This window comes from Mobula birostris, chromosome 3 (genome assembly GCF_030028105.1).
Source record: "Mobula birostris isolate sMobBir1 chromosome 3, sMobBir1.hap1, whole genome shotgun sequence".
NCBI lineage: Eukaryota > Metazoa > Chordata > Chondrichthyes > Myliobatiformes > Myliobatidae > Mobula > Mobula birostris.
The window spans coordinates 166,920,809-166,938,109 of record NC_092372.1 but is presented as its reverse complement, the minus strand read 5'-3'; the positions used below and the strand labels follow the sequence as shown (position 1 = coordinate 166,938,109).

At 41.8% G+C, this 17,301-nt stretch overlaps 1 protein-coding gene across 1 annotated transcript in view; it reads left to right on the top strand.

The window, feature by feature from the left end:
- The first annotated feature begins 2,119 nt into the window (after positions 1 to 2,119).
- The window catches only part of LOC140195398 (E3 ubiquitin-protein ligase HECW1-like), a 409,392-nt gene continuing 394,210 nt past the window's right edge, over positions 2,120 to 17,301 (top strand). Inside the window, exon 1 of the mRNA XM_072253630.1 lies at positions 2,120 to 2,189. Within this exon, the coding sequence (XP_072109731.1) occupies positions 2,148 to 2,189 (42 nt within the window). The 5' untranslated portion in view covers positions 2,120 to 2,147. The remainder of the gene's footprint in view (positions 2,190 to 17,301) is intronic.

Sequence of the window (17,301 nt, the reverse complement as noted above, 5' to 3'; positions counted from 1 at the left end):
TCCCAACTGTGGGGGCTTCATTTAACACACTTTTGTGAAGAATTGCTTTCTTTTGTACTACCCTACTGTGCTGAGATATTGTTCAGCAGATGACTTCCCTGGTTTTTCCTGGAGATTAGGCACCTATGTTTCTAAACCTTGCAGCTACACTTGACACCTCAGTTTAATTTGCTTGATCTGGTCACAGAGTGAACGATTCTCTTTTTCCAGATCCAGCAAATTATCTGTCGTGCCTTCGTGGGTAGAGTTAAGAAACTACATTGGTAAAAAGATACCAATGGAAATTATATGCAAGCTTCCAAACGGTAGCTGGGATGTGGGGTACAAATTACATTGGGAGATAAAAAACAAATGTAAGAAGGGCAGTGCTAGTCATGGGGGAATTTCAATATGCAGGTAGATTAGGAAAATTAGGTTGGTGCTGGATCCTAACAGAAAGAATTTGTAGAATGCCTACACGATGGCTTTTTAAAGTTGCTTGTAGTTGAGCCCACTAGGGAAAAGGCAATTCTGGATTGGTTGTTGTGTAATGAACCAGATTTGATTAGGGAGTTTAAGGTGAAAGAACCCTTAGGTGGCAGTGATTATTATAGGATAGAATTCACATTGCAGTTTGAGAGGGGAAACCTAAAGTGAAATGTATCAGTACTACAGTGGAGTAACGGGAACTACAGAAGCATGAGAAAGGAGCGAGCCAAATTGATTGGAAGGGGTTACTAGCAGGGATAGCGGCAGAACAGCGATGGCTGAAGTTTCTGGGAGCAATCGGGAAGGCACAAGATAGATGCATCCCACAGAAGAAGAATCTAAAGGCAGAATGATGAACCGTTACTGACAAAGGAAGTCAAAGACAGCACAACAGCAAAAGAGAGGGCATGTAATATAACAAAAATCAGTGGGAAGCGAGAGGTTTGGGAAGCTTTTAAAAACCAACAGAAGGAAATTAAAAAAGTAATAAGGAGAGAAAAAACAAACTGTGAAGGAAGCTACCCAATAACGTAAAAGAGGATAAGAGGATTTTTTTCCTGAGGTATAAGGGTATAAAGAGAGGTGAGAGTTGATATCATAGCGCTAGAAAATGATGCTGGAAAGGTAATAATTGGGGGGGGGGCGGGAAACAAAGAAATGGTGGACAAACCTTAAGTATTTTGCGTTGGTCTTTACCGTGGAAGACACCAGCAGTATGCCAGAAATTCACAAATGTCAGGGGGCAGAAGTGAGTGGAGTGAATATTAATGAGGAGAAAGTGCTTGGGAAGCTACGTTCTGAAAGCAGATAAGTCATCTTGACCAGGTGGACTACACCCTATGGTTCTGAAAAAGGTGGCTGAAGAGATTGTGAAGGCATTAGTGGTGATCTTTGAAGAATCCCTTGATTCTGGCATAGTTCTTTTGGACTACAAAATTACAAATGTCACTCCAGTCTTTAAGGAAAGAGAGAGGCAGAAGAAAGGATATTATAGGCCTGATAGTCTGACTTCGATGGTTGGGAAGATGTTGGAGTCCATTATTAAGGATGAGGTCTCAAAGTTCTTGGAGGCACATTGTAAAATAAACCAAAGTCAGCATAGTTTTTTAAGGGGGAATCTTGCCTATCCAATCTGTTGGAATTCTTTGAGGAAAAAAGACAGGATAGATCAGGAGTCAATGGATATCGGCACCCAGTTGCCCACTGTTGAGAACATCTGCCATAAATGCCGTCTGGTCAGGGCGAGAAGAATTATCAAGGATGCATCTCACCCTAACCATGGACATTTTACTCTCCTCCCATCCGGTAGGCACTACAGGAGCCTCCGCTCCCGCACCAGCAGGCACAGGAAGAGCTTCTTCTCTGAGGCTGTGACCCTGCTGAACCTCACATCACGGCGCTAAGCAGTATTGCACCCATATTGTACTGTCTCAGTACTTTGATATTTGTGTGCTGTAGCACTTACTTTTTATTCACAGTTATTTTGTAAATAACACTATTCTTTGCATTTCTAGTCAGATGCTAACTGCATTACATTGGCTTTGTATCTGTACTTGGCACAATGACAATAAAGTTGAATCCATTCTGAAGATCTCGGAGCTAGTGTGCTGTATCAGAGGGACATTAGGACCACTTGCATCTTCTGTTTTACAGACTCTTGGTTAACCCCTTCTGGCTGGATGCAGCGATTTGGATTGATGTGTTCACAATACACCACCAAGGTAGGACTGCTGAGTCTTTCGAAGGCAAGGGTGGTGGCATGTGCTTCACACCCAACTCCTGATGGTGTACAAATGTGGTAGTGCTGTCTCAGTCCTGATCACCAGACCTGGAACACCTCGCGATAAAGTGGTGTCCATTTTACCTGCCGAGGGAGATCACAGCGATCATTTTGGTAGTGGTGTACATCCCACCACAGCCCAATGTCAGGCTCTAGATGAACTGTGATCAACATGCATGAAACAACATAGTCTGGTGCCTTCCCCCTTACTTTAGGGGATTTTAACCAGGCCAGCTTGAAAAAGTCTCTAACTGATTATCACCAACAAATCACTAGTAGTACCAGAGGAACTAACACACGTGACCACTGTTAGAATCAGAATCAGAATGTTACACCATCATCAAGAGTGCTTACTCTGCTATCCCACACCCACATTTTGTAAAGTCTGATCACCTGGCTGTACCTCTACTCCCTGAGTATAGGCAGAGACTGAAAACGGCAGCACCAGTAGTGAGGACCAAGAAAGTACTGTATGGACAAGGGAGGCACAGGAGCGCTTACAGGATTGCTTTGAATCGGTGAACTGGAGTGTATTCTGAATATGCCACAGCTTTCAATGACTTCATTAAAACCTGTGTGGATGAGTGTGTGCCTCTGAGAACTTACTGTGTATAACCAAATCAAAAACCATGAATGAACTAAGAAGTTTGTGGTCTGTTGAGAGCTAAATCTGTGGCATTTAAGTCTGGCAGCTCAGATCTGTACAAGAAAACCAAGAATGACTTGCAGAGGGCTGTTTCAAGAGCTGAGGAACAATTCCAAGTGAGGCTCGAGGCGACATTGGATGTATGCCAACTCTGCCAGGGTTTGCAGGCCATTACTTCCTACAAAGGGAAAAGCAACATCATGAATGGCAGTGATGCTTCACTCTCAGACGAGCTCAACGCCTTTTATGCTCGCTTTGTAAGGCAGAATAAACTACAGCTACTAGGTTCCTTGCAGCACCCAGCGACCCTGTGATTTCTGATTTGCAGGCTGATGTCAGGCTGTCTTTCAGGAAGGTGAACCCTCGCAAGGTGCTAGGCCTCAATGGAGTACCTGATAAGACCCTGAAAGCTTGTGCTAACCAACTGGCCGGGGTGTTCAAAGATATTTTCAATCTCTCTTTGCTACAGTTGGAAGTTCCCACCTACTTCAAAGGAGCAACAATTATATCAGTTCCCAAGAAGAACGGCGTGAGTGCCTTAATGACTATCATCCAGTAGCACTGACATATACAATGATGAAATGCTTTGAGAGGTTTTTCATGGCTAGAATCAGCTCTTGCCTCAGTAAGGAACTGGACCCACTGCAATTTGCCTATCACCACAATAGGATGGACTGGGCTGAATTTCTTACTTTTTGTAGACTTTCCATTGAAGGGCATTGGCATTTCCATACCAGGCTGTATATTCTCCATCTATAGAAGTTTGTCAGAATTTTAGATGACATGCCAAATTTCTGCAAGCTTTTAAGCAAGTAGAGGCACTGTAGTGCCTTCTTTGTAATGGCACTTTAAAGCTGGACATGCATTGTTGCATGACGTTGACTCATAACCAGAGCAAGCAACTGGATGCAGCTGCACCTTCTACTCACCCAACAGTCCATCTCATCCATGTCTTGGTCCACGTCCTTGGACAGTGGTAGAAATATTCCTTGATCCACTTCTTGGTCCACTTCCTTGGACAGTGGTAGAAATATTCTTTATATGCATCTTGTCTCAATATAGAAGGGTTCAGAACACATCCTTATGATTGCTCCCTCCATGGCGTTACAAGCATCATCTTAATCATTATTTTCAGCGGTTCAACCAAAAGCACTGAATATTTCCAGTTCCAGTCTACATGGCTCTGTAAGCCTGTTCTATTATTTTGCCATGTATTAATTCAGGTATGACTTCCTCCATTGGCTGCTAGCTTCTTGAAGGAATTGTACAAGGTACAATGTGTTTTGTCCAAAGGCAGTTTTATCACCGATCTGTAGAATAGCATTTTGAGTTTAGGCGCCTCCCATGGCATCCATAAGAACATAAGAAATAGGAGCAGGAGTGGGCCATTTGGCCTGTCGAGCCTGCTCTGCCATTCAATAACATCATGGCTGATCTGGCCATGTACTCATCTCCACATACCTGCCTTTTCCCCATAACCCTTAATTCCCTTACTATACAAAAATCTATCCAACCTTGTCTTAAATATATTTACTGAGGTAGCCTCCACTGCTTTATTGGGCAGAGAATTCCACAGATTCACCACTCTCTGCAAAAAGCAGTTCCTCCTCATCTCCGTCCTAAATCTACCTCCGCCGAATCTTGAGGCTATGTCCCCTAGTTCTAGTCTCACCTACCATCACCTACAACTTTCCTACCTCCATCTTATCTATCCCTTTCATAATTTTATATGTTTCGCTAAGATCTTTCCTCTCATTCTTCTGAATTCTGGCGAGTACAGTACCAGGCGACTCAATATCTCCTCATAGGTTAACCCCTTCATGTCCTGAATCAACTTGGTGAACCTCCTCTGCACCGCCTCCAAAGTCAGTATATCCTTCTTCAGGTAAGGAAACCAGAACTGCACCCAGTACTCCAGGTGTGGCCTCACCAGTACCCTGTATCGTTGCAGTATAACCTCCCTGCTCTTAAATTCAATCCCTCTAGCAACGATTGTCAACATTTCCATTTGCCTTCTTGATAGCCTGCTGCACCTGCAAACCAACGTTTTGTGATTCATGCGCTAGCAAGAATTCATGGCAAGGCTCATGTCCTTCCACCCCTGTGAACTGTAGCTTCCCTTCCTTTAATGCTAATGAGACTTATTTTCCAGCTTAACCCACAGGAGCATTCAGTTCTCTTGCTGTCACAAAGTTCTTGGCACGATTAGCAACTCAATGCTAAAAACTACTTCATTTTTCCACATAATAGCCCCTACTGGTGGTGAAGCCCTCCTCACCTTTGAGCACTTCTATAAGAAGTGCTGTTGTAGGAAAGCAGCATCTATCATGAAGGACCACCTTCATCCCAGCCATGCTCTCTTCTCACTGCAGCCGTCAGGAAGGAGGAGAAGGAACATTAGGTCCCACACCACCAGGTTTATGAACAGCTGTTACCCCTCAACTATCAGGCTCCTCAACCCGAGTGGGTGATGGTACTCACCCCAACACTGAACTGATTCCACAAACTTCGGACTCACTTTTAAGGGCTCTGCAACTCAAGTTCTCAATATATATTATTTATTCATTTATTATTATTTTGCTTTTTTTTTCATTTTTGAATTTACACAGTTTGTTGCTTTTTGCATATTGGTTGTCTGTCTTTGTTGTGTGCAGTTTTTTAACTTGATTGTGTTTCTTTGTTTTTACTGTGAATGCCCGTAAGAAAATGAATTTCCGGGTAGTATACACTGACATATATGTACTTTGATCATAAATTTACTTTGAACTTTGATCCTGCTGCTCCCTCATACATTAGAGCTACGATATTGACTCCTTTTGCTTGAATTGTCTCATCATTTCCCTTCAGCATCAGACCGGAATGCCCCGTTAGTTTGCAACCCAGGTCAGCGGTGCATAAAAAGAGCTAGCTTTCAATCAGGATGATGATCAAGATTTTAAAGGCAGAGCTTTGCAGCAGTTCCTCTGAGTCGAGGAGTGACAAATCAGTAAGAAGGATTAATTAGAAAGGGCAAATAAAGGTGCAAGCGGAGCGGCCATTGTTGTGAGTGTGCCAGTATTTAGAGTGGCTTTGGCTCATCAGGCCAGAGATCTGGCTTGGGTGAAGTATCTCGGGTAAAATATCTTTCAGTTACTCTCATTCTGTTCTTATTTGTTCATTCCTCATCTGTTAGGACATAGAAGCTCAGTGAGAATAGCTCCAGGGCCAGTGCTTTGTACCTTCAGTCTCCCAGATAAACACATCTGCACCAGGTGCACCAAGCTGCATCTCCTGAGAGAACGTATTAAAGAACTGGAGCTGCAGCTTGATGACCTTTGACTCACACGGGAGAATAAGGAGGTGATGGACAGGACATGCAAGGAGGTAGTCACCCCTAGATTGTAGGAGACAGGTAACTGGGAGACTGTCAGGAGAAGGAGGGAAAATGCACAGCCAGTGCAGGGTATACCTGTGGCTATTCCCTTCAATAATAAGTATACTACGTTAGATATTATTGAAGCAGATGACCAACGAGGGGAGGGTGGGAGTGGGTAGTGGGGGTGGTTGACCATGGTGACTGGGTCTCTGGAATTAACTCACTAACTCAGGTGCTGTGGCTCAGAAGAGCAAAGAGGTGAAGAGGATTGCAGTGTTGATAGGAGATTCCATAGTCAGAGGAATAGAGATGGGGTTCTGTGGGTGTGATAGAGAAACCCAAATGGTACATTGCCTCCCTTGTGCCAGGATCAAGGATGTCTCAGATCAGGTGCATGGCGATCTTAAGGGCGAGAGTGAGCATTCAGAAATCTTAGTGTTGTGCAATGAACCAGAATTGATTAGAGAGCTTAAGAACAATTGGACAAGTATCGTAATATGACCAAATTCACCCTGAAATTTAAGAAGCTAGTGTCAGATGAGTCAGTAATACATTGGATTAAAGGGAATTACAGAGGTATGAGAGAAGAGTTGTCTGGAATCGATTGGAAAGGCGCACTGGCAGGGCTGACGGCAAAGCAATAATGGCTGGAATTTCTGGAAGCTGTTTGGAAGGCATAGGATATATATATCCCAAAGAGGAAGAAGTATTCTAAAGGAAAGATAACACAACCTTGGCTAACAAGAGAAGTCAAAGCAAACATAAAAGTCAAAGAGAGAGGGCATATACTAGAGCAAAAATGAGTGGGAACAGAATATTGGGAAGCTTTTAAAAACCAACAGAAGGCAACTAAAAATGTCATTAAGAATGTAAAGATGGAATACAAAAGTAAGCTAGCCAATGGTATTAACGAGGATACCAGAAATTTCTTCAAATACATCAAGTGTAAAAGAGAGGCGAGAGTGGATGTTGGACAGCAGGAAAATGATGCTGTAAATGTCCTGAGGTAGTAATGCAGGACGCAGAAATGGCAAATGAACTGAATAAGTATTTTGCATCAGTCTTCACTGTGAAACACACTAGCAGCATGGTTGAAGTTCCAGGTGTCAGGGGTGATGAAGTCTGTGAAGTTACCATTTCTAGGGAGTCCCATTGCTAAACTGATGGGACTGAAGGTAGATAATTTATCTGGGCCAGATGGACTACACCACAGGGTAGACAAATCTGTTGCAATTCTTTGAAGAAATAACAAACAGAATGAACAAAGGAGAATCAGTTGATGTTGTTTACTTGGATTTTCAGAAAGCCTTTGACAAGATGCCACACATGAGGCTGTTTAACAACCTTTGAGCCTATGGTATAACAGCAAAGATTTTAGCATGGATAAAGCAGTGGCAGGAGGCTAAGAGTGGGAAATTCTGGTTTGCTGCTGGTGACTAGTGGTTTTCCATAGGAGTCTGTGTTGTGACCGATTCTTTTTACGTTATATGTGAATGATGTGGATGATGGAATTGATGGCTTTATTGCAAAGTTTGCAGAGAATATGAAGATAGGTGGTGGGGTAGGTAGTTCTGAGGAAGTAGGGAGGCTACAGAAGGACTTAGTTTAGGAGAATGGGCAAAGAAGTGGCAGATGTTGTGAAGTTTATATCATGCACTTTGGTGGAAGGAATGAAAGGGGGTTGACTATTTTCTAAATGGAGAGAAAATACAAAAAACTGAGGTGCAACGGGACGTGGGAGTCCTTGTGCAGGATTCTCTAAAGGTTAATTTGCAGGTTGAATCTGTGGTGAGGAAGGCAAATGTGATTTTAGTATTCATTTTAAGAGGACTGGAATATAAAATCAAGGATGTAATATTGAGACTTTATAGAGCACTGATGAAGCCTCACTTGGAGTATTGTAAGCAGTTTTGGGCATGTATCCGTATACAACTGTGAAATTTGTATTTCTCCAGATAGCCAAGAAACAAAGAAAGAAGATGAAAGTAGTTCAGAGTGAAACTGAAAGTACAACACCCCCCCATACAAAAAAAATGGCATCCTGATCATCAACCCTCCTCCCCCACACAAAATGGAACAGGAACATCAATACCCCAAAAATCCACCCCTCCCCTGCAGAACACAACAGAACATCAACCCCCAAGCCCCTTCCCCCTCACAATAAAACGGAAAAGGAACAGGAGATTTAAAAACACACAATATAAAATCCATTTCTGAAAATGTCCATGATCCATTTGTACAATCGAGACACCCAGAACCATGATAAGATAGGCAGTGAGGCCTACAGTGAAAGGCCGCTCACAGACTCCTCTCTGGCAGTGATCAAAAGTCAGGCGGTCGACACTGAAGGTCTAGCTTGCCTTCTGCTTTCGCCTCGATGTCTCAGTTGCCTTCGATGCTTTAATCAGTGATTAATGGACACTCTAAGTGGCGAAACGAGGTCGAACTTCAGCTTGGGCCCCATCTTGAAGTTTCTTGGCATCGAGGCTGTTTGAGTATGCGCTTGCTTCCTGGAATCTTCTCGGAGTCAGTAAAGTGCTGAATCACTCAAATGATCTCCAAACTGGAAATTGCAGGCTCTAGCAGTCCCAGAAATACATTTAAGGTGAAAAACAGACGTAAAAGAAGTTAAAAAAAGCTACTTTAATTTGCTATCTGGAAGATGTCAACTGAGGGAGCATTGTATGCTGGCGTCATCTTCTCTGCGTGTGGCATACATTTATCTATTCCTGACAACTCCAGACCACCAATAACCTCTGTGAAACTCCCCAACTTCAGCTTCAGCCTTCAGTGAGCTCCCTGGAATTGCATATGTTCTTCTGCAAGTGTGAGGATCGGGGTGGAGTGGGTGTAGAATGGCAGGCCACAGGAAGCTGTCATCATGGATCTAAAGCAATGGATTGTGATGGTTAACCAAGTAGCTGTGAGAAGGTTTGGAAAGGCTTGTGGTGGATGGAGAGGAGTAGGTGGGGCACAAAGTTTTAATAGGGGTCATCATCTAGTGTTGAATCACCTTTCCCTTTGTTATCTTTCTTTTCTGATACTGATTCATTTTCCTCACCAGTCTGACCTGGTGAGAAGACCACCATGGCTTGGTTCAACATATAGTTTGGACAATTGGGACCACACCAAGGTATTCAGAGAAAACACCAGTATTTTTTTGTGTGTGCAAATTTGGAACCCAAAGAAGACAGAATTACTGAAAGAGGTGAGTGCCATTGGTGATTCTGCAATTCTGGCTATTTAGCTCTTTATGATTCATTCCTGTGGCAATTCCAAATTTGGATTTAATGGACCAAACCGAGCTGACTGACAGCTGGCTGTTAACTGCTCAGGCTTCTCTATGACTAGACATGAGTGCATGCCAGTGAAACGCAGAGGGCCAAGGCAAGCTGGAGATCAAATAGTGGTGTACCTGACCATCTGCTGATGGATATTATCTGTCATGTTTTAATGTGTTTTTATTATTTTTAGATCTTTGTTAATGACTTGAATGTTTTCTGAATGCCTCTGGGTGTCAGAAAAGAGGCTCCAGAGGTGACCAAGATGTTCTGAGGCACAGCATCAGATCAAGTTCAGTTTATTGTCATTCAGCTGTTTCCATGTATACTGCCAAACAAAACAACATTCCCCCAGGCAAAGTTGCACAACGCAGTGCATATAGCTCACACACATAACACATAAAGTAATTTATTTGTGGTAATATTAACAAATAATAAGGTGCTTCATGCATGATGAGACCTGGGTGGTGGCAGAGAGTTCAGTAGCCTTACCGCCTGGGGGAGAAAGCTGTTTCCATCCTAACAGTTCTCCTGCCTGATGCTAGGGGTTCAAAGAAATTGTTACACCTGAAGACATAATAGTTGAGGCCTACTCTCCACTCAGAGCCAACTCTGCCTCTCAAGGTATGCCTTAGGGTCAAAGTTGAAGGAATCAGCTGATTCAGTCTTTGCATCCAGAGAATCTGAGTCCAAACGGCTGGGGCCAGAGCGTGATGAGCCTGAACAATGGATGGGCCCACTGGAATCTGGACCAGGACACTAAGATCCTATTCTTGGGTTTTCCTTCCGGGACTTCAAACATCTGGAGAGACTGTTGAAAAATAACAGATATTCATGCTTTACGAGTTACAGATAAACTGATTTAAAAAGTCAGTACAATACAATTTATAACTGGTTTAATGGACAAAATTTGCACAATAGATTCCTTGGTTTCATTTTGCAGATGACATCAAAATTGGTGGTGTAGTGGAGAATGAAGATTACAATAGGATCTAAATCAGCTTGGAACATGGATCAGGGAATAGAAGATAGAATTTAACTTGGACAAGTGCAAAGTGAGACATATTGAAAAGCGTGACAGAACCCTACAGAGTATTGGTGAACAGAGAGACCTGAGATATAGGTACATAGTTCCCAAAAAGAGGCAATAGAGTTTGGCGGCATGATGAAGAAGCTGTATGGCATCCCTGCCTTCATCGATCAAGGCACTGAGTCTAAGAGTTGGGATGTCATAGTTCAATTACACAAAACGCTGGTTAGGCTGCACTTAGAATATTGTGCATAGTTCCAGTTGCCCCAGTGCAGGACAGATGTGATGAAACCAGAGAGGAGCAGCAAAGGTCACAAGCAATGTTGCCCAGATTGGAGGGCTTGAGTTATTGGGACAGATTGGATAGGATGGGTCTGTTTTCCCCAGAGCAAAGGAGGCTGAGAGGTGACATGATAGCGGTATATAAAATTGTGAGAGGCATGCATAGAGTAGATAGCCAGAGGCACTAGTGTCATATAGGTTTAAGATGAAAGGAAGAAGGTATAAAGAGGATATGAGTGGGTACTTTTTTCTAGTTGTTGGTATTTGGAATGAGTGACCAAAGGAGGTAGTGTAGGCAATACTTAAGAGGCATTTGGACAAGTACTTCAGTGAGAAAACCATAGAGGGATATGAAATGAATGCAGGCAAGTGGGATGTGCAGGTAGGCAATATGCAGTATAACATAGTGGACCAAGATTCTGTTTCTATGCTGTACTACATTCTGACACTGTTTCTTACTGTGCAAGCAATTAAACATCAAAGCAGAATCTGTTGTTATATGGTGACATCACCATTATAAACCCATTCAGAGGGAACAAGTATGGTATTGTTGTCTCAGGAAAAGATAGTTGGGAAGAATAATACAGCAAAGGATAATTACATGCTAGTTGTTCATTATTCTAACTAAATAATCAATTTTTTATCAGTTCCTCCTTGGAAGCTTGTGATGTACACCATTAGTGTCTGCTGAGGAAATAGAGCATGCCAAAGGAAGCCCCTTGGCGTGAACAAAATAGCAGAAGAATGAGCGCATTGACTCCAGTGACAGTAACAGGATTCCCTTGACTGGGGTTTCAGTGCCTTTGCTTTTAACACATTATACGAATGAGTCAGTAAGGTCTCCACGGAGTATTATCTGAAGTGAAAATTTAAATTTGAATACTTAAAATAGATACATTTTAATAGTAGATTTTATAATTTATTTTTAAGATTTCATATTTATGGGTATGTAATTTACAAGTTGAAGTATGTTTCCCCAGTAGTCACTCGTTTGCAGGGATGATTTCTCATTGAAGACTTTGCTTCTTTCATTGACCCAGTGATGCTGATTGGCGTTTTAAAAACTAAATTCTTTATATATCAAAGATGAAATATAGTTACTGCCATGCTGGATTTCGGAATATAGTTAAATAAATATAAATAAATATATTGTTTTATTTCTGTTTATATTTCTGGTTCAGATCCTTGGGGTGTTTGATTTCTTTCCAAAGATATTACATTGTTCCTTTTCAAAATGTTGCCTATTTATTCTTAGTACTTCCATCGTTATAGTTCTTACAATCCATAGTTTGAACTGCTTTACTTTGTCATTTAACTACAGAGTAGCAACTCTCTATGTCTGGTCGTATGACCCAGTCCCCCACATGCAGAAACCCCATCCAGGATGTTTCAACGGTTTTGGATTTGTCTGATATCTAATGAAAATTTCTCCACCATATAGTCTTTGGTTCCTTTTTGAAGGTCATAATGGAATCTGTCCCATGATAACTAAAGCAAAGGACTCTAACCACATGCTGAAAAGAAAAAAAAAATATTTTCTTACGTTACTCTTCCCTTTTATTTTCTATCCATCAATTCTTCTAGTATTGATGACAACTTACCACAATCCATTCTATTTAGACCTTCCACCGCCATTCCAGAGAAAGCAAACCCATGCAAATTCATATCCCAGAAACTATTTTCGTAAATCACTCTGGACCCACTATAATGCCTTCATATTCTTCCTGTAGTGAACAACCAGAAATGAACACAGTACCCAATGAGGCCAAGTCAATGTTCTATAAAGATTCAATATAACTGCAGACAATACTTCACACACGGTCGGTGTTTCATAAAGCTACAATACAATGCCTATACTCTTATATCCCATGCTTCAACTTATGAAGGCAAACAAACCATACGCCTTCTGCTTCATCCTGTTCATTTGTGTGGTCATTTTCAGGAAATTGTGTACTAGGTCTCATTGTTTATCAATATTCCTTACTGGCCAATCACGTATTACCCCTATTAGACTTCCCAAAATGTATCACCTTGTACTTGTTGGGATTAAACTCTGTCTGCCAATGGTCGGCTCATCTTTCCATCTGACCTATAACCAGCTGTAATTTTAGACAAACTTCATTGCTATCCATAATACCATAAATTTTAATCTCATCTACAAACTTACTAATCATATCTCCTATGTTCATATCCAAGTCATTAATATACATCACACACATTAAAAGTCCCAGCACCAGACGCTGTGGACACAAATGATCATAGATTTCCAATCAGGCTGCAATCATAATGTCTCTTAGGCACTTGGCAGGGGCCAACATAAAGAAGTGGGGTGTAAGCAGAACAGCCCTTGTTGGAGTGGACAATGTTAGAGTGGCCAGACTTTGCCTCAACAGACTTGGGCAAGAACAGGTGTAAGCTGGAACTCAATCTTGAGAAGTTAGAGGCATAACAAGTTTAGGCAGGATGGTAGTTAAGGGAGTGAGATGTGGAATTTCAGGCTACGTGACAGTTTCCGTGATGACTCCATTTATGAGAAGTGCATCCAGCTGCAGCTGCTGAAAACCCAATAGAGGTGGTCACACCCAGAGTGCAGGCTTCAACGAGTAGATGGGGACCACCGGGAGAAATAAGGGGAGTAAACAATCAGTGCAGGCCATTCCCTTCAGCAGCAAGTATGCCCTTTGGATGCTGCTGGGGGGAATGACCTATCAAAGCACAGCAGCAGCAGCCAGGCCAGTGACACTGTGGCCATCTCTGAGGCCTAGCAGGGAAGGGTAAAATCAGACAGAGTGATAGCAATAGGAGACTCAGTAGTTAGCTGGATGGACAGGAGATTCTGTGACCACTAAAGAGACGTCAGGATGATATTATTTCTACAGTTTTGTGTATGGATTTACAACCTCACCCCATCACTGCAGTTTTTGGGTTACCAATGATGGAAGGTAGTTACTTATCCCGTTCAGCCTGCCGGATGATTGCATTCCTTACATTAACGGCTAGAAGATCAATCTTATTGAATTAGAAAGATGTCAATCCTCCTACTACATTTCAATGGTTTCCTAAAACTATATCTTGCTTAAATTTAGAGAAAATCAGAAATGGCACCTCTGATCCTTCGGCTAAATTTGAAGAAGCTTGGAGACCATTTATTCAACATTTTCATATGATGTAGTTTGACCTTTTTCGAATCTTTTGTTTTAGCTAAAAATATACAGATAGAGGAGTGGAGTTAACGATGTCAATGATTATATCCAATGTAATATGTTAGCCCGACTTTGTTTTAGTTTAGTTTAGGTTTGCTTAGCTCAATTTAGTGTGTCATTTTTCATTTCTAGTTTGGGGTTTTTTTTAGTCTTCTTTCCATTTATCTTTTACCATGTTCAATTATATTTAGAGTTGGGGAGATCTAATATACTTGTATTATCAGCAATTTTATATTTGCAAATGTTAGCTATTAATAATGTAATCCCATTCTCTGTTTATCACTATTATTTTTATGTCTATAATCTTGAAAATTAATAAAAAGACTTGAAAAGAAAGAAAGAGACGTCAGGTTGGTGTGTTGCCTCCCAGGTTCTAGGGTCTAGGATGTCTCAGAGCAGCTGCAGAAGATTCTCAAGAAGGAGTGTGAACAGCCAGAGGTCGTGGTGCACGTTATGATACAAAGATAGGTGGGGGCAGGTAGTGTTGAGGAAGCAGGGAGTCTGCAGAAAAACTTAGACAAATGGGGAGAGTGAGAAAAGAAGTGGCAGATGGAATATAGTGTAGGAAATTTTATGATCATGCATTTCGGTAGAAGGAATATAGGCACAGACTATTTTCTGAATGGAGAAAATTCAAACTCAGTTGCAAAGGGACTTAGGATTCCCTAAACATTAACTTGCAGGTTGAGTTGGTGGTAAGGAAGACAAATACAATGTTAGCATTTGTTTCGGGAGATCTAGAATACAAGAGCAAGGATGTAACAATGCGGTTTTACAAGGCTTTGGTCAGACCACGCCTGAAGTATTGTGAGCAGTTTTGGACACTATCTAAGAAAAGATGTACTGGCATTGGAGAGGGTCCAGAGGAGGTTCATGAGTATGTTTTTTGGAATGAAAGGGTCTGTACTTGCTGAAGTTTGGAAGAATGATGGGAGATCTCATTGAAACTTATCGAATATTGAAAGCCCTAGATGGGGGGGAGGGAACGTCGACTCAGACCATGAGAGGCCTGCGTCGGGCATTTTCTTGCCTTACAAGGCGCAGATTGGAAGTCTGTGTGGGGCGCCACTCCTCGCACAGATTAGAGCAATGTGTGGTTAAGTGCCTTGCTCAAGGGCACAAACATGCTGCCACAGCTGAGGCTCGAACTAGCGACCTTGAGATAGCTAGATGAACGCCTTAACCACTTGGCCACGTGCCCTAGGTAGAGTGTATGTGCAAGAGGATGTTTCCTATAGTGGGTGAGTCTAGGACCAGAGGGCACAGCTTCAGAAAAGAGGGACATCCATTTAGAACAGAGATGAGGAGGAATTTCTTTAGCCAGAAGGTAGTGAATCTGGAATTCATTGTCACAGGCAGCTGAGGAGGCCAAGCTATTGAGTATATACAAAGTAGAGATTGAACTGTTCTTGCTTAATCAGGGCATCAAAGGTTACAGGTAGAAGGCAGGAGAATGAGGTTGTGTGGGATATGAAATCAACCATGATAGAATGGCAGAGCAGGCTTGATGGGCTGAATGGCCTATTCTGCTCTCCTGTCTTATGGTCATATTCAATCATTGTGAAATATTTTAAACTCTGGTATATTGTATGAAGATCTGAGGTAAAGGGCCTCACTGTTATCCTTTTATGATCTGAATATACACTGACATTTCCTTGGAATTTCTTGGCATCTTCTGCATTTATCATCTTGAGTTTGTTGGTCTTTTATTACATATTTCTGATAATTTTTTGTGTTATCCACCTGGTCCTGTATCGCCACAAGGAGCCCTCCTGTTTCTGGGAAGAGGTCTCCAACTCTGAGCCAGGCGTTCAATGCTACTTTGTTGACATCTAATCAGCTCAGATCATGAGGATGTCTTCCAAGGAGGGTTATCTCTTCCATTGGTTAACCTTTTCTTCAACAGTGATAATGTCTTCATTTTTCTGGATTGTGGTCTCATTTAAGTTTAGTGGTGTATACTTCTTATCAGAATTGTTTATGCTTGCAATTATTATTATTGTGTTCTTATTTTTTGTGTATTTCTTTTTGTGCTGCATCAGATCCAAAGTAACAATTATTTTGTTCTCCTTACACTTGTGTACTGGAAATGACATTAAACAATCTTAAGTATTTTCTGCACCCTCTCCAGCGTAATCTCATTTTGCCTATAGTATGGCGATCAGAATTACACACAGTATAAGTATTATACACAGTATTAGGAGGCAGTGATCATAATATGATTGAATTCATATTGCAATTTGAGAGGGAGAAGCATAAGTCAGATGGATCAGTAAGTATATCACAGTAGAATAAAGGGAATTACAGAGGCATGAGAGAGGAGCTTGCCCAGATGGATTGGTGGAGGATACTGGCAGGGATGATGGCAGAGCAGAGATGGCTGAGGTTTCTGGGAATAGTTCACAAGGCACAGGATAATTATGTCCCACAGAAGAAGTTGTCCTTAAATGATAGGGGTAGTCAACCATGGCTGACAAGGCAAGTTAAGGACTGCATAAAAGCCAAAAAAAAATGTGTATAAGGTAGCAAAAGTGAGTAGGAAGTTGGATGGTTGGGACTACTACTGTGTCAACTCAGGCCCAAGGATGGTTGGGAAGCTTTTAAAATCCGCTGAAAGGCAACTATGAAAGTTATAAGAGGGAAAAGATGAAATATGAGGGCAAACTAGTCAATAATATAAAGCAGGTATTTTGCATCAGTTTTCACTGTGGAAGACAGTAACAGTGTGTCAGTGCTCTGTGAATATTAGGGAGCAGGAGTGAGTGCCATTGCTATTACAAGGGAAAAAGTGCTAGGCAAACTGAAAGGTCTTAAGGTGAATAAGTTACCTGGACCAGATGGACTACATCCCAGTCTCTTGAGAGAGGCTTCTGAAGAGATAATGGATGCATTGGTCATGATCTTTCAAGAATCGCTTGATTCTGGCATGGTCCCAGAGGACTGGAAGATTACAAATGTTGCTCTACTCTTTAAGAAGGGAAGAAGACAAAAGAAAGAAAATTATAGGCCAGCTAGCCTAACCTCAGTGGTTGGGAGAGTGTTGGATTCTATTATTAAGGATGAGGTTTCGGGATACTTGGAAACTAATGATAAAATAAGTCAAAGTCAGGATGGTTTCTGTAAAGAGGAATCTTGCTTGACAAATCTGTTAGAGTTCTTCAAGGAAGTAACAAGCAGGGTGGACAAAGAAGAGGCAGTGGATGTCATTTACTTGGATTTTTAGAAGGCATTTGATAAGGTGCCACACATGAGGTTG